We start from the raw sequence: 26196 nt of genomic DNA, 5'->3' as shown, positions 1-26196 counted from the left end.
CATACTGATATCTGTAAATGTATACCGGTGCATGGACATACTGATAACTGTAAATGTATATCAGTACATGGACATACTGATATCTGTAAATGTATACCGGTACATGGACATACGGATAACTGTAAATGTATACCGGTACATGGACATACTGATATCTGTAAATGTATACCACTACATGGACATACTGATATCTGTAAATGTATACCAGTACATGGACATACTGATATCTGTAAATGTATACCAGTACATGGACATACGGATAACTGTAAATGTATACCGGTACATGGACATACTGATATCTGTAAATGTATACCGGTACATGGACATACTGATATCTGTAAATGTATACCAGTACATGGACATACTGATATCTGTAAATGTATACCAGTACATGGACATACTGATATCTGTAAATGTATACCAGTACATGGACATACGGATAACTGTAAATGTATACCGGTGCATGGACATACTGATATCTGTAAATGTATACCGGCACATGGACATACTGATATCTGTAAATGTATACCAGTACATGGACATACTGATAACTGTAAATGTATACCGGTACATGGACATACTGATATCTGTAAATGTATACCGGTACATGGACATACTGATATCTGTAAATGTATACCACTACATGGACATACTGATATCTGTAAATGTATACCAGTACATGGACATACTGATATCTGTAAATGCATACCAGTACATGGACATACGGATAACTGTAAATGTATACCGGTGCATGGACATACTGATATCTGTAAATGTATACCAGTACATGGACATACTGATATCTGTAAATGTATACCAGTACATGGACATACTGATATCTGTAAATGTATACCACTACATGGACATACTGATATCTGTAAATGTATACCGCTACATGGACATACTGATATCTGTAAATGTATACCAGTACATGGACATACTGATATCTGTAAATGTATACCAGTACATGGACATACTGATATCTGTAAATGTATACCGGTGCATGGACATACTGATATCTGTAAATGTATACCGGCACATGGACATACTGATATCTGTAAATGTATACCAGTACATGGACATACTGATATCTGTAAATGTATACCAGTACATGGACATACGGATATTTGTAAATGTATACCGGTGCATGGACATACTGATAACTGTAAATGTATACCAGTACATGGACATACTGATATCTGTAAATGTATACCAGTACATGGACATACTGATATCTGTAAATGTATACCAGTACATGGACATACTGATATCTGTAAATGTATACCAGTACATGGACATACGGATAACTGTAAATGTATACCACTACATGGACGTACTGATATCTGTAAATGTATACCACTACATGGACATACTGATATCTGTAAATGTATACCACTACATGGACATACTGATATCTGTAAATGTATACCAGTACATGGACGTACTGATATCTGTAAATGTATACCGGTACATAAACATACTGATATCTGTAAATGTATACCAGTATATGGACATTGGCCTGAAAAGTGTCGGAACAATCCAGCCCACTCTGACCCTAAAGCAGTAACTAACACCAACCAACACTGCATGACTGTACAAGTAGAGGAAGAGGTCAAAGAGCACCTGACCCTCTAGCTTACCTATGATACCCAAAACTCGAGAGAGAGAGCTAAGACAAATTCAGAAATTCGAATCGACGCTAACTTCTAGCTAGTGACATCTATTGAGAGATTAAACCCTCACAATATTTCTCACATTTCTTTCCGTAATATTTCAAAATTGTTTAATAAGACAGAATAATTTCCGTTTCAATACCTGTTTTAGCACTTTGTATCTAAAAATAAACATTTAAATCTAACAATAATCAAAATATAATTACTTGTTTTTAATATTCTCTGAAATAATTTTTTTAATTATATTATACATTATTTATATTAATTTTTGTAATATTGTGTTTGACACAATTAATTTACAAGAAATAATTTGAAATATTCCATAATAGATTCGGTTAATTTGTTCTTCGAAAGAGCATTTAAAAAGTGACCAACATGACGTGATATGCCAACTTTTAAACCGTCGAATAACATGCCGTCTGAACATATCTTTCGTTGATGAATGTCGTGGAATGTCAATTTCTTTCGTTTTCCTACGTCATGCTTTACCGACTTATTCTTCCCTCGAATGAAATACCATCTCAGAATCAAATAACTAATTCAATTACTTTTAATATTTACACGATTAAAATTTTATAAGATCGTTAACGGGTACTATTTAAAAATCACTTTACACGTTTCCGGGACATATTGATAACTATTGAATGTCAAAGTAACAAAAACTTAGCTCTCTATAGTTACGATTTTACTTCTATTTCACTTGAACTGAAGTCCTGTCTTTACCAAAATGTCTAAAACCATGTGTATTCAATAAAGGATATATATAGCCTAAACCAGAAAAGATAAACAAAATAGTTGTATTATTTTCGCAAAGCTACTTCATGGCTATCTGCGTTAATCGTCCCTAATTTAGCAATGTAAGACTACATAGAAGGCAGCTAGTCATTACCATCTACCACCAACTCTTAGGCTACTTTTTAACTAACACAGAGTGGGATTGACAGTCACATTATAACACTACCAGAGTATTTAGTGCGACCAGGATTCGAACCCGCGCCCTTCGGATTACAAGTCCATTGCCTTAACACGCTTGGCCATACCGGGCCAATTTAAATGCATGTATTATTTTTCTTCCTTAGAAAGCTATATAATATAAAAGGATTAAAAGATATCTGAAATAACTCTATAAATGTATATACATATAAACGAACATTGTGCAAACTCTATAAAATTAACTATCAAGATAACATGAAAAATAATTATAGTTGTTATTCTTAACAAAACTCGGTATTGCGTTCTGTACTAAAAACTTGTTTTTTATCTTTCATTAAATATATATTTTTGTGACTATTAAAGACCAACAGATAACGCAAGTGTTGGTTATACACATCTTGTGAACAATATTTTTCTTGGTTGAGAAATCTCTCTTTCTCGAAATATTTGTTTCGTAAAATGAACTGTCAAAAGAAATTCCCTACAAACACTGAAAGAATTTCTGAATATTAATTGTTTTATATTTTAGCAAGTATTAAGATAATTAAACTATTTTAGAGAAAATTATATTGTAATTTAATGAATCAATATTGTTTCTTTGCAATTTCGCGCAAAGCCACTCGAGAGCTGTCTACATTAACCGTCCCTAATTTAACAGTGTAAGACAGCTAGTCATCATCACCCACCGCCAACTCTTGGGCTATTCTTTTAGCAACGAATAGCGAGGTTGACCCTCACATTATAACACCCCGACGGCTGAAAGGGCGAACCCGCGACCTTTGAATTGTGGGTCGAGTGGCCATGCCGGACCGCGGTGAATCACCACTTCTTGAACTTACGTGAGTTTCCGACATCATAAATGTAAATAAATTAATGAAAAAAGAAAGTTCTTTGTTGGTAGGCTCAAAGCTACACAATTGTTTATCTGTGCTGTGCCCACCACGGGTACCGAAACTCAGTTTCTAGCGTTGTAAGTCTGCAAACATACTTCTGTGTCACTGGAGCCGTACAAGCCTTCTGAATCACCATTGAGCCACTGTGTGATATGATTAAAAATGCATATTTTTTCGCAACCTGTTATTTCTTTCCTGTCTAAAGAAAACCAAGGTGATTATTTATTTCTCTTATATTAAAATTTGAAGTATGGTTGTAAAATTTAAAAACAAAATTACTCTCAATGCTCATATGAGTCTTTTTCAAAGTGTGGAACTTTTGTTTATTATTTTTAAATTTGCCAATCTTGAAAAGTTTTTTTTTCTCTGTAAGTTAACAGTAGCTGTACAAATCAATGTTCTTGTTCTAGTGCCCCAACATAGTCAGGTAGTTAGGGATCTCAGCTCGCAGTTCGCGGGTTCGAATCCCCGTCGCGCCAAACATAATCGCCCTTTTAGCCGTGTGGGCATTATAATGTGCGGTCAATCCCACTATTCGTTTGTAAAAGAGTAGCCCAAGAGTTGGCGGTGAGTGGTGATGACTAGCTGCCTTCCCTCTAGTCTTACACTACTAAATTAGAGACGACTAGCGCAGATAGCTCTCGAGTAGCTTTGTGCGAAATTCAAAAACAAACAAACAATTACTATTGAATTAGGGACGGTTAAGCAAAGATAGCCCTCGTGTAACTTTGCGTGAATTTCAAAATCAGACAGCCCGTCTTGTTCTAATTTTGTGTATTTTCAAAAACAATAACACCTTGTACCACATATAAGCGAGGTCAGAAACCCAAAGTTTTATTCTTTTGTTGGTTTGTTTGTTTATTATTAAGTACAAAACTATGTGAGTCCTCAGAGTTGTCAATGACCCACTGGAAGGGGGGCAGATTTAAATATAGTAATTCACAATTTAGAGTTTTTGACCAGATGCGCAACCAGTAAGCAATACCTTTTGCCTACCCAGCAATTTATAACGCCTCTCCATTTAATAATACGTAGCACGTTCAACTATAACCATGGATACAAGTAAATGCTTTGACTATAAGTCAGCCTGTCCAAGAAATATAGTGGCAGGAGTCATACGCTAAACTGTCCAGTTTCCAGAATTGAAAATGTTTATAATTCCGACGACATTAAGAATAATGAATAAAGACACGCCACTACAGCAGTCACTAACACTGAATTCTCTAAACACTGTATAAAGAAGATAAACATCAATAATAAGCGGGAAGAAAGTTAAAGACACGTAACCATGGCTATGGCCGTGACTATAGTCATCCCTGGAAATATACTGAAGACAAGTAAACAGGAAAAAGTCAGAATACCACTCAAAAGCTACAATTTGATCGGGGTTAGTATGCACGTGCACCAAACTATCCAATAACAAGCGGAAAGAAAGTTAAAGACACGTGACCATGGCCGTGGCCATAACTATAGTCATCCCTGGAAATATACTGAAGACAAGTAAACAGGAAAAGTCAGAATACCACTCAAAAGCCACAATTTGATTGGGGTTAGTATGCACGTGCACCAAACTACCTAATAACACAGTGAAGAGCATAAACGTCATTTGATAATTTTAAATGATACTACAGTAAGAAGATATAAATCACATACATTAGTAAAATATATATATATATATACTTAGATGGTCTTGCAGGTTATTAACCATGAGAACTACCTGATTGTAATCAGTGATGTCGAGAAAACCCACTTGTAAAGAAATATGTATGTAAAAACGGCTCGTTTGGGTTCGCTCCTCTACATAAAATATTTTCTCAACCCAAACGAGCTGTTTTTGCATATATACCTGACTTTAATGTCATAGATATAAAGGCAGTCAAATAGCTACTCGTGAGGTCACGTTACAATGTTACTCATCTCAAGTAATTTGATAACACAGGTCTGCGATGGTTTTATTATATTGAAAGTTTTCCACGTCCTACAGTAATTCCTGTAGACTGAATCCGAAAACGGTACCCATATTTCTCCATCATGCACAGATTTTTCACAAAATGTCATATGCTCTTTTACGTAAGTGAATCATTTTCTTTGAAATCCGGTGCTTAAAATATTGGAAATCACTGCCTATAGGTTTCTTTAAACCATTCGAGACTTTAAAGTCTTATCGATAGTTCTAAAACCAAATACAACAAACATAATAATAAAAAAAATTCATCGTGGTAAACGAATAATAATCTGATATCTAAGTAAAGGTTTCTTTTCCTTCCGATTTGTAAAAATTCCTGATGTGATGGGGGAAAAATATTATTGTCGAAATCTACGTAGCTGAATTGAGGAAAATTCTTTATTAAAACCAAAACAACTTTTATAAAGTTTAAAGTCACTGACCTCTGCAATCTTAAAAGGTTCTTAATATTTGTGACTAGCGAGGTTTTTTTTTTTTATTTTTTCTTAATTAGCAAAATATTTCGTTTTTCAAGTATGTGTGGAGAAATATCAACGGTTGAAGTCATTATGTCAAACACATTTCAATGTGCAAAACTACAAGTTATGTGACAGCCACAGTCGATATAAAGCCGAGGGTAACGGAATGTACAAAAATACGTTTTACTGTTTTCTAGTCTAGAAGTTAGCGTGCTGGGGTTGCAGGTCAAGGCCCCTTCGTCGAACATTCTTATCCTTTTAGTTATGGTAGTGTTTTAATGCAACAATCAATCCCACTAGTTAGATATATTGGGAATTTCACACAGAGCTATACGAAGGCTATCTGCGCTAGCTGTTCCTAATTTAGCAGTGTAAGACTAGAGAGAAGACAGCTAGTCAACTAGTTCACCGCAATTTTTATGCTACTCTTTTAGATATTGAAAGTGATATTGACTGTAACATTATAACGCCTCCACATTTAGAAGGGTGAGCATATTCGAAGAGATTCGAACCCACGCCCCGCAGAGTATGAGTCGAATGCCCTAACCATCAGGCCATCTCAAGTAATTTAATCCCACTGTTCAAAGGTAATGAGTAATCCAATAGTTGACAGTGAGAGGTGTTGACTACCTACTTTCCCTTTAGTCTGGCTGTTCAGAATTAGAGGTATTTATGCTGAAAAAGATAGTCATATAACTTTGTGAGAATTTGTGAAGAAATTCGACGGGTGTAAATGAAATTGATTATTTGTTATTTCACGAAATTTTTGGAAAAAAATATGTGCGAAACGCAAGAAATAAAGAACAAGTAATAGAACGTCATAATGATTCCAGGATTTTAAAGTAACACATTAATATCAGTTATTAATTACAGCTTTCTCTACATTCCGATAAACTGATGTAATTACATATGTAATACAAAATTCATTCATATTTTCTATATATATGATCTAATATTTCTATCTTCAGAAGTAAAAAAAATTATAATTTAATGTAATAACGTTTCATGAATTTCTGATATATATATATATGGTGACATATTACGTATTGAAATTCTGGTAAGGTTTCAGGCGTACGTGTAAGCAAAGTCATACGTAATAAATCGTTTTGCATTTTCAACACATCTTTTTACATCATGTTTTGTAATTGATAACAATAATAATAACACATATTTTTGCACAACCTATTGTTATTTAAATAAATGTTTTTCAAATATTATTTAAATAATTTGTTCAGTTTTTTTTTTTTTCTCTATTTATAATACGTGGCTTCTCAAAACTTTTCTTCGGTTCTTTAGGTTGAGTAGTAAGATGGCTGACGACGTGGTGAAGGGAATGGATGAAGTAAACCTTGCTGATCAAGATAAGGCATGAAGATTGTAACTTATATTTCATTAATTTTATTTACATTTTAAGAGATGATTTACCGATTCAAGTTGTTCTGTGTGTTCGAGAGATTACGATCTCCAAATATTTTTCACCATCGCAGCCGTACAGTCAAAAGCTTTAAAACCGTAGGTGGATAAATGAATAATTTTTTCGATGCAAATTTTCACTGTGTTTCGGTTTTGTACCGGTGTGGTGATAGTGAAGTGGTATTGGTTGTCGTTAGTCTATTTAAGGGTGACGAAACGACTAGGAATATTGCATTATATTATGTTGCATAAATTGGATTTAGTCACTTTAGCTTATTGTAGTTGTGATATCGAATAGCTATAGTTTGTTAAATGTTAAGAGAATAATCTGGTATTATTAATTACATTTTAAAAATAGCCTTGGAAATTTTGGTAAGATCTGCTAAAACAAAGTAAATTAAAAGTAAGTTGTGTAAGAGTAATTCTATTGACTCAAAATTATCAATAACTTTAAATCTGAATGATACAGTAAGAGGTAAAAGTTAAATATGCTTTATAACTAAGTATAGTATTGTTTGTTTTGGATAATTGTAGAAGTAGATCCCTACCCCAGTGGTACAGCGGCGTTTCTGTAGACTTTCAGTACTGCTAGAAACCGGTAGAAATACTACATATAGGCCTTTGAGTAGTTTTGAACTTAATAATAAACGAAACGGGGTAGAAATATCCTGAGATTGTATAAACTAAATATTGTCATGACTTTACAATGTACGTACATTACAGTCGCTCATAATTTAAAAATAAAGTGGAATATTTCAAGTCAGTAAATCATTATGAAGGTCTTAAGTTAGTAGCAGTAAAATATTATATATGCTATTGTAAGAAATGTGTATACAGTACCACTTGTAATGTTAGTAGTGTCCAATTAATTAATTACAAATTCACTATAAAGTTTTATACATTAATGGAATTTGTTTTCATTGTAGATTCTTTGCTGGTAGCAAAGATATTTTATTTAATGTAGAAAGCATAACAAATAACTTCAAGTGTGAAATGATTTAACCTAACCAGTTTAATATGTAGTATTAAGTTTTATTTATAACTTGGTATTATTATGATCAGAAACTGTTGTTGTAAGCTATATCTTTTAATTTTTTAGTTCAGTTTATCTAGAGGGCTTGTAATATATAACAAGTTTGACTCTACCAGATAAAGGTCAGTTAGTACAAGTAGGAATTAACAGTTAGTGGTCATTTGGGAAGGAAGTGGTACATGGATTATGTATGTTTATCCAATTAATTAGTGAATAAGTTTCATCAAGTGAAGATGAATGTAAATAAACTAAATTAATTTTCAATAATAATTAAAGAATCTATTTAACAATAAAATTACATTGAATGGAATTATTTTGGTAGACAAGGGATTTTAATATAAAGAATAAAAGATTGAAATTAACATTAAGTATTAAGTTCACAAACACTGTTGTTGTATTTAATGTGATTTATTGAAGAAAAGTTATGTTTGATAATAAAAATAAGTTTGTTTTTTTTGTTTTTTTTTTAATTTAGCTGTAATTATTTATTCATATACGAATATCTTGACTTCAAAGTTGTATCATATTTTTGTCTTAGTTTGTATTGATAGGTGCTACATGTTAGCCTGTAGGCCATCGTATTTTTCTTAAGTTTTGTGAATGTACTAATATTTAAGTTTCCTTTTTTTAATTTAAAAACCTGTTATCTTGCTTTTTAATATTTAACAGGTCAAATCTAAACAGAGGAAGGAAATGACTGAACATAAGAGTTCTGAGGTGTGTAGATCCAGTATAATCAATATTGTGTGTAATAATTATGTTGATTTTTTTTTGTCTTTCACAATTACTTCTTGAATATTTTTAACAATATAATTTCATGTCAAGATCTAAAGATGTTTGTATTCCCAACTGTTAATCAGTTGTTAAATAATATTTTGACTATGTTATACAACGTTGATTGTTAATTGTTTTAATTATACAAATATTCTTGAATATTTATCTACTAATATTTCTAAATTTACACTTCAGGATATTACAAATTCACAGAACAGTAAAAAGAACAAGTCGTAGTAATAAAGGATAATCATGTTAACGATTACATTAAAAATGTGTAAAACTTAGTGCTACTGCCTGTGATGACCTGTAAGGGGTTTTATGATCTTGTTGTAGTATTACATTCAAAATGAATAAATAAATTTTGGCTCAGAATCCACCATGTGGAACAAATCCCTTAATTTTGCTTGATGTTTAGTAACTGAGAAAACGATTGTCTTGACTTCCCCCATGTCTGTTTACTGTGGTTATATATTTGTAATTTTGTTAATATATTTCTTCATTTATTTCTAGAAATATTAACTAAAATTATAATTAAACTTGCACCAATGTTTTCTACCAAATGGATTCCACTCTCCTGTGAGGTAAACTTAATGTAAAATTATAAGTTCAAATTTAGTTTTTGAACCTAAATCTGCTTTGTTCAGTCACTTGTCTCATTCTGTGGTTTGTATGTGTGAAATATATGTCCAGTTTTTATTTTTATTTTATTATTTCCTCTTTACTTGCAATTTACAGCTAAATCCATGGCCATCCTACATCCAGGATAGAATTGAGCTGTGGAATCAATACCGTGCAAAATATGAAGACCAGCTAGCACAAAAACGGTCTGAACGTATCGAGATTACCCTTCCAGATGGTAAAGTTGTTGAAGCTCAGTCATGGCGTACTACACCATACCAAGTGGCACAAGGAATAAGGTAAAGTATTTCTCAGATAACTGTAAAATGAACATGTAATTTCTTTTGTAAAATGTCCTTTATATTTAGCTTAATCATATTTTAAATATTTTGTAATTTCAAGAGTGACAGGAAATACTAGTGTTTAAATAACCTTGTTAAATTTAAATGTTTGACTTCTTACTTCAGGGCTGACATTTGTTTTCATTGCTCATAGTACTGTGTTTATGGACATTGAAACCTTGATTAATATAGATTTTAACCTTGATAATGTGTTGTTTTTCACTTAAGATTCATATCTATGTTTACTTGGACAGAGTGCTTTGGTAACTGACATTTTCAAACACCACCATAAAGAACTATAAGATTTGGTTTGCTGCAAATAATTGAGTTTTATATTCTCATTTGTTTTACTTATGTACTGCTTCTTGGAAATATTAACTCTGAAATTAAATCTCTAGTCAAGGCTTAGCTGACAACACTGTGATATCTAAAGTAAACGGTGTGCTCTGGGACTTGGACAGGCCTCTGGAAGATGACTGTAGCCTTGAGTTGCTCAAGTTTGATAGTGAGGAAGGTAAAATACGATTTACTAAACTGAACTTTTGTATACAACTTGAGAGTAATATGGGTGTTTACAATTTTTGGGGCATCTATTTTCATGTGTATGTGATGCATGTCAACAGTTGTATGGGCTGTTTGGACTTCATACAGACAGCTATATACACTTTGCCAGCAGTTGTTAACGGTTGATTTTCTGTGATCTACACTATCAACAGCTGTTTAGTTTGGACTTTCTGTGTGGTATACAAAGTGTGATTTATATTATTGACATTTTTGTTTTAACACCTAGAATGCACCTTTGTCAGTAATAAGTTTTTTGAAACGGCATGAAATGTAATACTTGCATTTGCTGTTTTCAAGATTCAGTTCATGACAATTATTTGCATATGTTTCAAAAGATATACTAAGACCTCACTTTTATTTTATCTCCAATGAGTTTTTTATGTTGCATACTTTGCATATTACAATTTGGAATAATTTTAATTTTCAAGTTAATTGAATTTCTATATATATATTTGCCAACAAGATTGGTAGTTCTCTTAACATAAATATATTTTAATATACAAATAACAATAAAACTTATAATTGATATACAAAAGTTCTATAAACTATATAAAGTCTTATATTTAGTCTAGAACTGAATATTTTATTGTGAGTCTAGGTCCATGATGAGTAAAATAATTGGGTTGATATTGTTACACCTTGCTTTAGCTAGCTATCTTGGCTGGCCTCTGACTGGCTTACAAGCTGACTTTTATACCAATAATGATATTTAATGTCCTTGTAGAAATACCAACTTCCAAAGTTACTTCATTGAAGTTGAATGGCTTGTAATACTTAATTTATGAATGTTCATAGTGAACTTCTGTAATTTGTCCAGTTAATGAGCATTAACCCCAGTTATAGCTTCTGAGGCTTATAGTATATTGACTGCAGCTAACCAACAATATTCTATTACTGTCTACTGACATTTTGTGTTGGTTATCCTTTATATTTATTAGGCAATTTCAAACATTCACCAATATTTGAAGATGTGCTAATGTTTTCTTAAAACATTGATTCTTACTTCTACAAACTTAAATAATGATCAGGACGTGGTCAATACAAATTAAACAAAACTATAAATCTGTTATACTTGCTACAACAGGTCAACAAGTCTTCTGGCACTCAAGTGCCCACATTTTGGGAGAAGCCATGGAGCGTATATATGGAGGTTTCCTGTGCTACGGTCCTCCAATTGACAGTGGTTTCTACTATGATATGTACTTGGAGGATCAGGGTATCTCCAGCTCGGACTTTCCAGCCCTTGACAGTGTTGTCAAATCCATCGTGAAGGAGAAGCAGCCATTTGAACGACTGGAGCTGTCAAAGGAAGATTTGTTGGCGATGTTCAAGGTTAGCTGTTATTAATTAGGATGGCCTTCATGTAATCCACTAGTTTTATTTAACTGCACATTGTCGTTAATTATTTCTGCTTAATGTTTTAGCTATTAAAAAACAAATTAGAAATCTAAAGTATTGTGCATTGTTCTACTTGTTGCAAGTGAAATAACTATCTAACAACAGTTTTTTGAATATGTAAAATCGTATTTTCTGTATTGCAAATAATTTAGCAATATGGCTAAATGTCTTCCCCCCCTTTCCCTTAAAATATCAAATTGATAGATTTTGAACAATTTTTACCTGTAAGTTTTTTGGACATTTGTAGTAGTGACTTTCATCTGGTAGATATGCATTAAAACAAATATAGACTGACATTATTTGCTCTTGACTGAGTTTTTCTTTCTATAAAGCTAGATTAATTTTTTTATGGTGATGTAAATATAAGGCTGATTGAGACATAATGGGTAATATGCTTGGACTGTGAATCTGCGTTGTGGTTAGAAAGTCATTGCCACACATGTACACTCCACACTTTGGTACTGTGGTGCATTATATTCCATAACTTAATTAGATGAAAGAAGCCCAAGAAGTGGTTATAAATGCTGTCTGTTAATTACCTTCCCTATAGTCTATCAGTTTAAAATTTGGTATCTTTGTTCAGATAGTGTTTGTAGCTTTTGAGCAAAACTTTGAATCTAACAAGCAAAACTCAAACAAAGCACATTAAATTGAATACCTACAGCACATAACAAAAATTTCATCTTCAAAGCATTGGGGGTTTTTCCCTCTGGGTTTTATAATAGGTCAAAGCTCAGATTATGCAAACCTCTTTCACTGATGGCAGGTCATTAGACAATGGACATCTGTCTGAAAATTAGCTTATTTTACCCCTCTTTTTAAAGAGGTGATAAGATTCATCTCTGAAATTACAACCCAGTTAGGTTTACTTTTCTAACATGAATAATTCTAGAGGGTCTGATAAGAGACTTTGCAATATCACTTAATAAACCAAAGCCAACATGAATTTACCGGAGAGAAATCTTGTGTTTGTGTAAAGGTTTGTGGAGGATGTTACTTGCTACATGGATGATGCAGAGTGTGTGAACTTTACTGCTTCAATGACATCTTTAGAGGCATGATCACCAGATTCTTAATGTTTTCTGATGATACTGAACTCTTGGTCATTTTTACCTTTCTTGATGACATTAGGGTACTACAGAGTGACTTTAATTTGGATAAGCATTTATCACTTGACCTTTGTTGCATATGCTTGGTACATTGTATGGGTTATCATATCTTGAACACTTGTTTAATAAAAATTGGAAACTCGCTCGTTAGTATGACTGGAGATATAACAAAACCTGAGCATACTGGCATTAAAGTAGAAAAGTTAAACAATAGACTTTTGTTACCAATAGTTAAGTGGATTTTATGATGTAATAAATGTATTTTCAAATAGTTCAGTAGAACTAAATATCAGTCTATACAAATAATCAGTTAGGCCCCAAATCCTCTCAAACCAAAACTAACCATTGGGTAGTTTTGGTTTGAAAGGATATTCTTATTGGTAGGGCTACTAGGATGACTTGTGTGGTGGGAAAACATATTTGAAGTTTACAAGATTACTTAGGGAACTGTAAAATATGGAACTGTTACTTTTTGTATTCTGAAGACGGTAGAACACGAAAGACAAGTTTAAGATACTGTTATTTAATTAAGACAGGCTTATGGAATAAGTTTTTTAATAGTAGTATTCAATAACAGTTTACAAAAGTTTTAATGTGTGATTTCTTGTAAACACCAGTCTTGGGGCAAATTACTTGTTGTGTCCACCTGTTTTGTGGTTTTCAAAACTTTAATATTTCAATTGATATGGAATTGTCTTTAGCTTCCAGTATAATGCCCCTAAACCTAGATTTTAACCTCTTAGCTTTTGAATTAACTATCTTTGAACCTAAGACAAATACTCTAAATACATCTGTTATGTGTATTTCAAAATCTTGCCAAGTATTCTCTACATCCTGCTATATTTAATTCTTTTGAAGGCACATCAAATGAACACTTGAAGTTATTTAGTTACCCGTAGACTTGAGAAAAACATTGAATGTAATTTGTTTTAAATAGTTAGTTTGTTTTGTAAACCTGTTTTATTTTCCATTTAAATATAGTTACTGCTCAAATAATTTTGTACTGTCCAAGGGTTGTAATTGTATAAATAACAGATGACCTTGAAGGTTAAAGGTCAATTTAATACATACATCTTTAACAGTGTTTTTAACTTTATATACTCTGATGGAATACTTAACTTGTGTAAGAGACTTGCCAGAAGTTTGGTTGTTATCTTAGTCCTCATATCTCAATCTTGTACTTATAAATTAATTATAAACTAGATATTTTGCTGCTACTTGTTATCATGGTAATTTATAATTAAATGTATGTAACACTTGTGTAGTTTATTACTATTTAACTTATTTTTCTACTTTCCTTTCTTAGTCAAGATATTAATGTAACCAATTCTTTATCTCCAGTATAACCCATTCAAAGTTCGGATCTTGAATGAAAAGGTGAAGTCACCTACAACCACTGTTTATAGGTAACATAACTTTCTGGATTTGGGACAATACAAGTTTCACTGGTAGTTTCAAGTGTGCTTGTAATAAAGCTTTAGTTATTAAAACTTTTATCTAATACATATCTATAAAATTATGTATAATTTCTTGTGTTTTTTAATAATTTTTGTGCAGATGTATAGTAAAATATTTAAGCTTGTTTTTAAAATATAAAACTTGCATTTGAAATGTTGATGAATCAAACTAAATGCAAGTGTGTATTACAGATGTGGTCCACTGATTGACTTGTGTCTTGGTCCTCATGTTAGACATACTGGCAAAGTTAAAGCCTTTCAGATTACAAAGGTAGGTCTCAGTTATTTCAACGTATGAAGTCCTACTGTTTCTGAACTTTAGCAATAACTCTATCAACATTTTAAAGTTGATTTTTTTTAAAACATTTTAATGGAACTACCAGACATGTTTTAGGAAAACTGCATTTGCTCTTATTTTTTACTTTTTTTCAGGAGTTTTATTAAGAACTCCAAGATATTTTATTACTCACTTCTGTTAGTGTATGTGTAAGACAGAAATACTAACAAAACTAAAGTTTTATTTATTTAGATAGAGGTTGCATGCATTAAACAAGAATTATCTTCCAAATAACCATAAATTTGCTTTACTTTCTGAAGATATTTTTGTGCAATACTAAGTAACTATTTTTTTTAGCTGGTTTGTAATACATAAACCTATTTAAATGTTTTTGTCCAGAACTCTTCTACGTACTGGGAGGGAACGCAGATGCTGAAACGCTGGAACGAGTTTATGGAATCTCGTTTCCTGATAGTAAGCAGCTCAAAGAATGGTAGAAGTTCCAAGAAGAAGCAGCTAAGAGAGACCATCGAAAGATTGGAAGAGTAAGTTATGGAATTTGTGATGTGTAAATCAGTTAATCCTGATAGTAAGCAGCTCAAAGAATGGCAGAAGTTCCAAGAAGAAGCAGCTAAGAGAGACCATCGAAAGATTGGAAGAGTAAGTAGAAGTACATTGTTTGTTTTGATATTGTGTGATGTGTAAATCAGTAAGAGTAATGTGTTTGGTTTCCACTTGTCTGCTTTTAAAATAAACTGGTATATTTTCTTAAATTCAAAATTATCTTTAGGCTGTTTTAAAATATTCCCCCAGGTGTGGACAATATAAAGTTGTTTAGGAATTCTTAACACTAAAATTCAGGGTTCTGCTCCCTGCAGTAGAAAGAAGTAGCCTGATATAACTTTACTGTAAAACAACAAATCGTGGGTCTCTGACATTTTGCTTCTGAAGAATTAATTGAATTAATAAAATCGTAAATGAAACAAATGTTAATTTGTTTAAACTAATCAGTTTAACATGGAGATTGTTTTATCAAAACTTAATGTTGCTCTTTTCATCTAATTATAAAACTCCTGAAATCAACTTTTTAACTTTTCAGGTAGTTGTAGCTAAACTTTACACTTGAATGCAAGTTTGTCACAGCTAACTGTAATAAAGCTAACATACTTAATGTTTTCATTGTACAACAGTTGATAATATTAAATTAACTTTTGTTCCTATCTCTGCCATCTACTCTAAACATTTTTTTTTGACAGAGTAGCAAGTAATAGACCTCTGAATTAATTATACATCGTTACTTTAAACGTAACTCATGATATATCATTAGTGTTCAAATTATTGCCCTGCATTGATTTGACAGTAAATCTGAAAGCTTGCAACACTACAAACTGGGTTTTGATACCTGTAGTGGGCACAGGTAGTCACTGTGTAGCTTTGTGCTTTAAAAAAGAGATGAATCATATATCAAAACATAGTCATATGTCATGGAATCTACCTGCATCAAACATGATAAATAAACCAATCTTATGTTTTAATAAGCATGCACCTTCCACTACAGCATCGTGCACTTTGATTTCCTTTTTTAAGGATCTCGTTGTGATGTTTTATTGAATCTTATTTGTTGATTGAGAAATGCTTTTCTTAAGTTTTAGTTAAGATGGCTACTTGTATTTTTATTTTCTAACATTTCTTTTTATTGTCTAGGATCAGGAGTTGTACTTCTTCCATGAGCTCAGCCCTGGAAGCTGCTTCTTTCAACCATGTGGTGCTCACATCTACAACACTCTTATAGATTTCATCAAGGTAATGTATTTAACTGCTGTTTAAAATACTTTTTAAACTTAAACAGTACTGGTTTTTGTCATTTTTCTTTAACCCTTTTGGCACTGAATAACAACTTTTTAATGTTTGGCTTGGTGCTGAATGTATGTTTGATACTTCAACTAATTATAGTATCAGTACCAAAAGCATGATATCTCAGCAATAACTCAACAAAACTCCCTGAAATATTCAGTGATTGTACCCAATACTATAAATCTTAATTCAATACATAAGATTAACAGGAATAAAGGAAGGTCTCCTGCTGTGCTGAGCCTTCAAGTTCACTGTAGTCGCCAACAGTGCCAAAAGGATTAGTTTGGCAACTTGAATATCTGCTCATATCATCCAGTTGTAGAAAGTGTTTTCTGGTGTAAAAGTTAAATATAAACAACTATTTTTCTGAGAGATAAAGGTCTCTCTGAGTAACCTCTTCAGAAACAACTACAAAATATTGAATGTGGCTGTGAATAAAATAAGAACAAATCTTGTAATACTTGTTGGCCTTCATTTTGTACCAAACCTAATAAATAGAATCTTTGGTTTTATTTCTGAGTAAAAGATAAAACGCTCATTCTGGCTAATGAATTAAGAAATCCATGCCATGTGGCAAATTGTAAAGAAGCCTAATCCACAAAAGCTCAAACTTGTGAGAATTGAAAAGCAATGTAAGAAGGTTAAAGAAAATTTGACTTTCTTCTTTTGTTTATGTATCTACCTCTTTGTACATCATGTTGGTATGAAAGAAAACTGTTTTTGTTAACTACTGATGGCAAAATAAATTGGAACCAGTTCTACATAAAAGTAGAAATTATTTTGTGAAGATAAAAGGTCATAGTTTTCAGGAAGAATGGAACATTTGAGATGTTAGTAACTTGCTGTTAAGTTACACTTCAGAACTTGAAGTTGCAATTTCTTCCTTTTTGTATGCCCATAAAAGTAACTAATACAGACGTTTGTCTTAACAAATGTAGCTATTAAAATCTACAGTTGAAAGAGCAGACTTTGCTATAGCATTGTATATTCTATATTTCATTCATCTAGAACTTGTTAAATAACCTAAAAATATTCCTTTCTCAGATAAATTCTTTACAACTATCTGCAGACTCAAATTATCCGATTAAAAAACTGCATTATTATTATTAGGGTTTTAATATTGCTAAAATAGTGAGACTGAGTGCAAGGTAAAACCTGACTATAAATATCTAATACTGATGGAAGTAATGCATACATGTTTTTAGAAAACTGTAATGGAAGCATGTTCTAAAAATATAATGAATTTGATACAATTAAAACACTGATAAATTTAAAGTGTTGTTTTTTTCGTTACTTTGTAATATTTAAAGCAACTTATAGAATCAAACATCAAAATTTCATAAATATTTATAAAACTTGGTGCCTCTTTGTAGAATTGTTAAACTGAGAGATTCATGTCCTGACAATCAAAGCACAATTATCTGTTTCCTTTTGTGCTATTTCCACATACATAATTTCATAACTTTGATAAATATTTTTAACAGTGACTTCTTTATTAACAGAGTGAATATAGAAAACGAGGGTTTCAGGAAGTAATTTCACCTAATATTTATAATAGTAAACTCTGGGAAACATCAGGACATTGGCAACATTATTCTGTGAGTTTTGATGTTTTGTCTCTTTATAAAATATAAATATTTGTGTGCTGTTGTTGTTTCACTTTTTATATACCTTAAATATCTTATTTTTGTGTTTGGTTGAGTCTTCATATATTTGGAAGCTAAAAATTCCCAAAACCTCTCTCTCCTTTCACATCAAATTAAGATAAACTATCTCTATAAACCTATTACACTCAGTATTAAAATGTTTTGTCTAACATTGTTTTTATTTTTTCAGTTTGTGACAGAATTAGTTTACTGATTAACACTTTGTTATTACCTTTTTAATTATAATCATGATAATCACTTGTAATTTCGTAACCCTAACCAAAACAAATTACTTATTGAAATATAAATTTGTTGGTACTGAAGTTTCATACATCACTTTTCAGGAAAACATGTTTTCCTTTGAATTGGAGAAAGAAAAATTTGCTCTGAAACCAATGAACTGTCCAGGACACTGGTGGGTACTATTTAATGTGAATTACATGGAAACTGTTCTTTTGTTTACAAAGATAATGCAGCTCAAACACCATATTAATACCATATGTAGTTTTATTCTGCCTGTAGAAAAAATTAATTTATAATATGCTTTTGTTTATATGGAGTGTACTAACCACATGTGAAGAAATATTTTGAGTACTTAATAAATACTGAACTGTTCTATGATTTTACAGCTCATATCTTGTTTCCATAGTGTTTTATTTAGATAATATAATATATTCTTCAAAGACATTTTAACTCTTGAACTAGTGTGCTAAAAATTTCTAACCCTTTGATTACCAATATGAGTAAATTATGTATCCATGGGATATTGCAGAAAGTCAATTTTCACCAATCTCAAAATATTCTTCCAGTACCTTGTAATTAATATTTTGTCAGTAGATTGCCCTTTCTCACAAATGTTGCATAACCAATAAAAGCACAATGTTGATCATTTTTTCTACCATGTTTTTACCATAATGAATACATCAACAGTACATGAAACTTTCATTTCAATACAGTCTCATGTTTGACCACCGACCAAGATCTTGGCGTGAACTTCCTCTGAGAATGGCAGATTTTGGTGTTCTTCACAGAAATGAGCTGTCTGGAGCATTGTCTGGATTAACTAGAGTCCGTAGGTTTCAGCAGGATGATGCTCACATATTCTGTGCTGTGGAACAGGTTTGTTGACCAAAGATAGCCACATGGATTTCCTAACTGATGAACTACCTCAGTAGTATTAATTAATAACTTAATTTGGTTCCCCTGGTGGTGGTAATGTGTGATACTGAATATGAACTGTAATTATTAATTTTCAGTGATGTTTAGAAAACCCACTTGTAGAGAAAACTATACATGTAAAAATGGCTTGTAGTCAGGTTCATACAATGACCATAGAAGGTCTAAACGTTGTTTGCTCCTCTGTGCAAAATATTTTCAACCTAAAAAAGCCATTTTTAGATATATAATTGTTAATTTTGTAACTATAGTATTTTACTTACTGTCAAAACAAAATCTTATCAGTGGAGACTTTCCAAAGTTCTTGGGTTCTAAGTGCTTTTCTTCTATTTGCATGTTTTCTTGACATTACTAGCTTAAATTTAACCTTTAAGTGGGTTGTCAAAGTATCCATTAAAAATGGAATTTAGAATTTGTTTTTTAGTTCGTTTTCAAAATCCACTAGTTCGTTTTTCTCTGACACCTGAACATTCATTACTCAGATGGGAAATTTGATGACTTGTGGGTACCTCTAGTGTCACACTGAGGAAACATTTTCGTGACTGTGGTATTAATCTGCTTGTCACTTGCACCAAATTATAGCATCCAAAAATTTATATATATAATAAACTACAAATCTGTCAATTTTATTTTCCCACGTTGTTATTTCAAAAGCCTAATTTACAAAATTAAGTGCTTCTCGTACATTATATTGCTATTAATATCACTGTGTTTTTATGTGTATTCATATAAATGGGTATAAAGTTAATCAATACTTGATTTCAACAGAAAGTATTTATTTAAATTTGTTTTATTTTCTAGTAAATGAATAACGTTACACAAATGAACATTGCAAGTTTTCAAATGTTCAAAATCATCCTCAGTGTGATAGGATAATTACAATATTGTCTCAAGTAATTAAAATTCTGTTTTTGTATTAATTCTACCCCCCTCTCTTATCCTATTCCCCCCCTTGTTATTACTATATTCTACCTCATTCTGTTTTATTTTGTATTTTATGGTAACTGTAGTATGTTCTATATATTTTTTCAGATTTGTTTTTTCTTCAGTATTTTATTCATTGCTACAATTATTCTTTCTATTTTTATAACCTCCTTTACTGCACGTAACTGCAATCATTGAATAACATTAACTGTTTCAAATAACTTGTTTTATATAAACTTAACACTTTTTTCAGTTACACTTGTAAGCATGTAGTTTCCTAGGCTATCTTTAAGCCTAAGAGCATATATTACAAAATAAAATTAATGGAGTTTGTCACTTTTTATTTAGATATTTTACTATTAACCATATTTTAATACATTCTCAATATTTTTGTATCTTGTGGTCTTTTTTTTTAATTTTCAGTCTTTTCTTGATCTGTAAAATATCTAAGTTATTTTTGTGATTGCTTTCAATGAATGAAAGCAAATTACCCTGAATCTGATTGGTTGTTCAAGTAACAGTAACTGATGCTAGATGTAATTAATTGGCTGAATATTGATAACCTGCAACTGTTTTTAGATTTATAATGCTAAAATCAGGGGTTTGATTACCCTCGGTGGATTAAACAGTGTAGCTTTCCTATAAGGAAGTGTTCACACACTGTCTTTTAAACTGCCACAGCCTTATTGTAAAATCAAATATATTTTTATACCAGTGTTGTAATTTCAGATGAAATGTATAAATATTGAAAAGTGGAATTATTGTGATTCTAACTAGATGTGTTACTTCCCAGATTTCCCAAGAAATTGAAGGTGCTCTGTTATTCCTTCAAGATGTCTACACTGCATTTGGATTTACCTTCCAACTCAAACTTGCTACCAGACCAGATGACTACCTGGGTGATATAGAAATATGGAACCAAGCTGAAAAGGTTTTATTAGTAATTTTAACTTCTAACAAAAATTAAATGTACTGCATGAGTGCTTTAACTCCACCACTAGTGGACATGAAATTAGTTTTAGGTTTATGACATTATGCAGTTTAAAAGAATAAAGTTGTTAATCACTAGTTGATCCTTGAAATTACCATTGTTAATTATTGAAAAGAAATATTTTCTTAACTATTTAAAGGTTTTGGTTGTAAAGAACCAAACCAGATTTTGTTATTGAACCATTATAGATTAATTGCTTTTTAACTTGTTTAAAAGAAACTCTAGTGTACATTTCTCTATTAAAACTTTACTAAACTTCCCAACTAAGTCAGTAAACTTTGTTCCAAGTTTCAATAATTATTATAAACTGTTAAGATTATTTAATAATTATGAATTGAATTTTGACAGCAACTCCAAGAGTGTCTGGAACGTTTTGGTCAACAGTGGACTCTAAATCCTGGAGATGGTGCTTTCTATGGTCCAAAGGTATAGTATTAATTTACTGTTGTAGTTTTAGGTTGATATAGAAACATTTTTCTTGACTCTCTATAGTGAGATTTTTTTTTTTTTTTTATCTTCGTTTAATTACTTTTCTATCTCTTTCATGTAACCTAAATTGGAAGCAAATGGCTTGTAGATTACACAACCTTAATTAATTAATATAAAGAATAATTAGTGGTATGAAAACTACAGATGCAAAATTAGAGCATCATTTAAGAGTCTCAAAAACTAACTTGTAGCTAATTTCTGTGGCATACAAATACTTGTCACATGATTTAATAACATTTAACTTCCAGTAGCATGTTTATATCATAATAAATTCTGGCTGCATTTTATAACCAATACCAGTAGCATATTCAAGTAGGAACTAGAGGGTGCTCAGCCCTAGGACTAATGGTATTAATTGTGGCCCATTTATAACTTTATTCCATATAAATTATATGGAATGTAGGACCCACAAAAAAAATAAATAAATAAAAATTAGTAGACACTGGGCCCACAACGTTAAATCTGTCACTGATTATAATACAACAATTTAAAACCTCCTAAATTTTACTATCCAGTAACTATTTAAAAAAACAAATGTATCTTCATGCAGGTATATCCAGGTAGTTTAAATTTTCCTTGTTCTGCAGTTAGTTGAAACCAATAGGTGTAAATATTCATAATCCTACATATGTTAATCTGTAACTCTACATTCTGTAAAGGACATGCACATGGCCACAATTGTTATTTCTTTCCCCTCGGTGTGGATTCCTGTATGTGGTGAGGGGACCTCCCAGGGAAGATTCTGTTCTATCTGGTTACCTTCTCTGGGATCTAAACATCCACCCACGTGTTTGCCATGCGGCGCACCGTGAAGGGGAGGAGAGGATCCTAGTGGATGAGGGATCCAACCCAAACACACCACTTTGGCCTCGAATTCCTGTAGACAGGCGGCCTTTGGGTGGCCCCCCTTGGGTCAATCGGCTGGCCCACTTGGGCTAGAGTCAACCAAGTACCAGTGTTGGAAGTTCTCAATGAGTGTTGTGGACATTGTGCCTGATGCTGGTGTTTGGGTATAGTGCTCACAAAACCCTGGCATTGCTGCATTGTCCTTGCATGACTTTGTAGTGCGTCCCCTTGTAGGGCTTCATGGTGGGTGGGATCAGTGGGCACAGAAATTTTTTCTTTTTCCTATGGATCCTCCAAAAAATTTAAATAAAATTGTAAAAAAACAGTCAATGGGTAAGCGACCACGTCTTGAATACTCAGAACAGCAATCTTCAACATCAGTAACACGTACCTCATTTTCTTATATTACATTCTCTTCCGGAAAAACATTTAGGGCAAATGTCCCCTTCTTTTTTTTATTCAAAAGGGACTAGAGGGACTTGCTGGCTCTCCAAAGTCAGTAAAGAAACTTCGATCTGGTGGCATGTTGGTTAAAACATCCACATCCCAACACGGTGAACTCCTCTTGAATTCAAAGGCAATTGGGGATATACCTATTGAGGTTACACCCCATGCTACCTTGAATTCTTCATGAGGAGTTATTGTTGAAAGGGATTTGAAGAACGTTCTCGAGTCAGATTCTCTCCACCCAAGGAGTTTCTGCAGTGAGGTGCATCTCCACTCGCAAAGATGGAGTTACACTGCCAACAAATACCCTCGTTTTAACTTTTGCTTCACCACGTGCACCTGCCACCATCAAGGCAGGTTATCTCATTTGCAGGTTTGGCCATACATACCAAACCCTCTTCAATGTTTCCAATGTCAGAGATTCGGCCACTCGAAGACATCTTGTTGTGGTTCCCTGACATGTGCTCATTGTGGAGGCAAGGATCACGATGCCTATGACTGACATGAACCCACATTGTGTAAACTGCAATGGTTCTCACCCCTCTTACTTTCATTCTTACCCAAAATGGTTGGAGGAAAAAGAGGTGCAGCGTTTGAAAACTACACATAACATTAGTTATCCTGAGGCTCGGAATTGCTGTCCACAACTCCATCTTGGACATGTGCTGCTGCACTTCATTCCACAACTACAGTGGGAGTGCAGACAGATCTCTGCCTCCAAGAGAATCTTTTTCAAAACAAATGAAAAGCCTTTTGACCTCTGTGGTTAAAAAGGTTGAATAGACTTCCACACCCATCTCTGTTCCTCCCATACCTTCCAACAAACCTCAAGATCCACATCCTTCAGTTTCAAATACAGGCATTTCTTCTGATACATCTTTTTCTCCCACCACAACAGACAAAACAATTATTCGTTTGCATCCTCAGTCACTGGATTCCCCTTCCAATAACATAAAACCTGCCCACCCGACCCAGAGCAGGATCCATGGAGGTTGATAGACCTCCGACTAAAGACAGTAAAGAAAAAAGACATGGTCGTAAACCGAAGGGTTCTCCAGCCACTTCACCTACCCGTTTGTAAAAATGGGCACCTTGATACAATGGAACTATCGAGGTTTACGTTCTAATCTGGATGATATCAAAATGCCAATTGCTTCCTACCATCCTGTTTGTCTTTCTTTACAAGAAACATTTCTCAAAACTGCTGATACTGTCTCCATTTGGCAGTTTTCTCTGTACAGAAATGACAGGTTGTGTGATGGTCGAGTACATGGAGGGGTGGCACTGTTGGTTGATCAACATGTGCCCACCCTGTCTTTGTCACTCAACACACCCTTGGAGGCTGTAGCCATCCGTGTTTCCTTGGGTCATACCATCTGTTTGTTCTCTGTACCTGTCACTTGGAGAGACATATGATCAATCAGATCTTGATGCTCTCATTGAACAGTTGCCATCTCCACTTCTAAATCGTAGGGGATTTTAATGGACATCATCCCCTCTGGGGAAGTGCTATTATTGATGGGAGGGGCCGATCTTTAGAGCAGATGCTCTCTGATCACAATCTTTCTCTTTTCAATACTGGTTCTTCCACTTATTTTCATGCACCTAGTCAGTCCTTTACCGCTATTGATCTCTCAGTTTGCTCCCCTTCATTATTCTCCCATTTTTCATGGAGGTTTGACAGTAATCCACTAGGCAGTGATCATTTTCCGATCCTTTTGAGAGAGACTGGCCGTGGTCGATGCCACTCTACCTGTGTGCCCCGGTGGAAGCTGGATCAGGCAGACTGGTCCACTTTCACTGCTCTAGCAGAACTTGATCCTGCCATCGTAAATCAGCCATCAATAGACAACTGTGTAGCAGCGGTAACTGACTGTATTACACATGCAGCTGCTCAGTATATTCCTAAAACACTTTTTCCATGATATCCTCGTCTGTGGTGGAATCCTACTTGTCACTCAGCACAGAAGGCTCAAAAGCGGGCCTGGGATACTTTTCGTACATATCCCACACTTTCAAACTGGGTTGCTTTCCAACGGGCCCGTGCACGTGCTAGGTGGGTAAGACGTCAAAGCCAGAAGGAATCTTGGATTAAGTTCACAACCAGCATATCTTCTACCACCAGTTCCAAGATCATATGGGACAGGATTCGAAAGGTTAATGGGCACTACAATTCTGTCCCCCCTCTCGATCTTACTCTCTGATGGTCAGGAGGTGACTGATGTTTGGAACATCGCTAACACTAGGTGAAAGCTTTTGACGGGTATCTAGCACTTCTGCTTGTTCCTCCACCTTCCTGACCATCAAGACTCTGGCAGAGCGATCCCCTCTTTCCTTTCAAACTGACTATTTCTTTGGCTATAATTGTCCCTTTACCCTGGTGGAACTAAAAATAGCCCTTCATCGGTCTGCCAGTACGTCTGTTGGACCTGATGATATTCATTATGACATGCTGCACCATCTATCTCCTGCTTCTCTTGATGTCCTTCTGATTGTTTTCAATCGGATCTGGCAGGAGAATGTTTTTCCTGATGCCTGGCACCAGGCTATTATTTTACCTTTCTCTAAGCCAGGGAAAGATCCCAAGATTCCTTCAAACTACCGTCCAATTGCTTTGACAAGCTGTCTCTGTAAGACATTAGAAAGGATGGTTAATCCTAGTCTTGTTTGGTTCCTTGAATCAAACAACCTCCTTTTGCCCACCCAGTGTGGGTTTTGTCAACAGCGCTCCACCACAGACCACCTCATTCGTCTTGAAACATCTATCAGAGAAGCCTTTCTCAACCGCCAACATTGTGTATCAATATTCTTTGACATAGAGAAGGCTTACGACACAACATGGAGGTATGGCGTTTTGCGAGACCTCCATACATATGGGTTACGTGGCCATCTACCCATGTTTATTAAAAAAAT

General features: G+C 33.4%; 1 protein-coding gene across 1 annotated transcript in view; it reads left to right on the top strand.

Moving 5' to 3' along the window:
- The first annotated feature begins 7188 nt into the window (after positions 1–7188).
- LOC143222412 (threonine--tRNA ligase 1, cytoplasmic-like) overlaps positions 7189–26196 on the top strand; it is a 28167-nt gene continuing 9159 nt past the window's right edge. The window contains 15 exon segments of the mRNA XM_076448907.1: positions 7189–7289; positions 9039–9086; positions 9882–10063; positions 10504–10619; positions 11754–12001; positions 14518–14582; positions 14826–14904; positions 15310–15331; positions 15334–15455; positions 16615–16713; positions 18267–18362; positions 18755–18825; positions 19367–19529; positions 21304–21441; positions 21850–21927. Coding sequence (XP_076305022.1) covers positions 7233–7289; positions 9039–9086; positions 9882–10063; positions 10504–10619; positions 11754–12001; positions 14518–14582; positions 14826–14904; positions 15310–15331; positions 15334–15455; positions 16615–16713; positions 18267–18362; positions 18755–18825; positions 19367–19529; positions 21304–21441; positions 21850–21927 — 1584 coding nt within the window. The 5' untranslated portion in view covers positions 7189–7232.

This window comes from Tachypleus tridentatus, chromosome 8 (assembly GCF_004210375.1).
Source record: "Tachypleus tridentatus isolate NWPU-2018 chromosome 8, ASM421037v1, whole genome shotgun sequence".
Lineage (NCBI taxonomy): Eukaryota > Metazoa > Arthropoda > Merostomata > Xiphosura > Limulidae > Tachypleus > Tachypleus tridentatus.
Note: the sequence above shows the minus strand (reverse complement) of the source record. Positions and strands in the feature narration are given on the sequence as shown.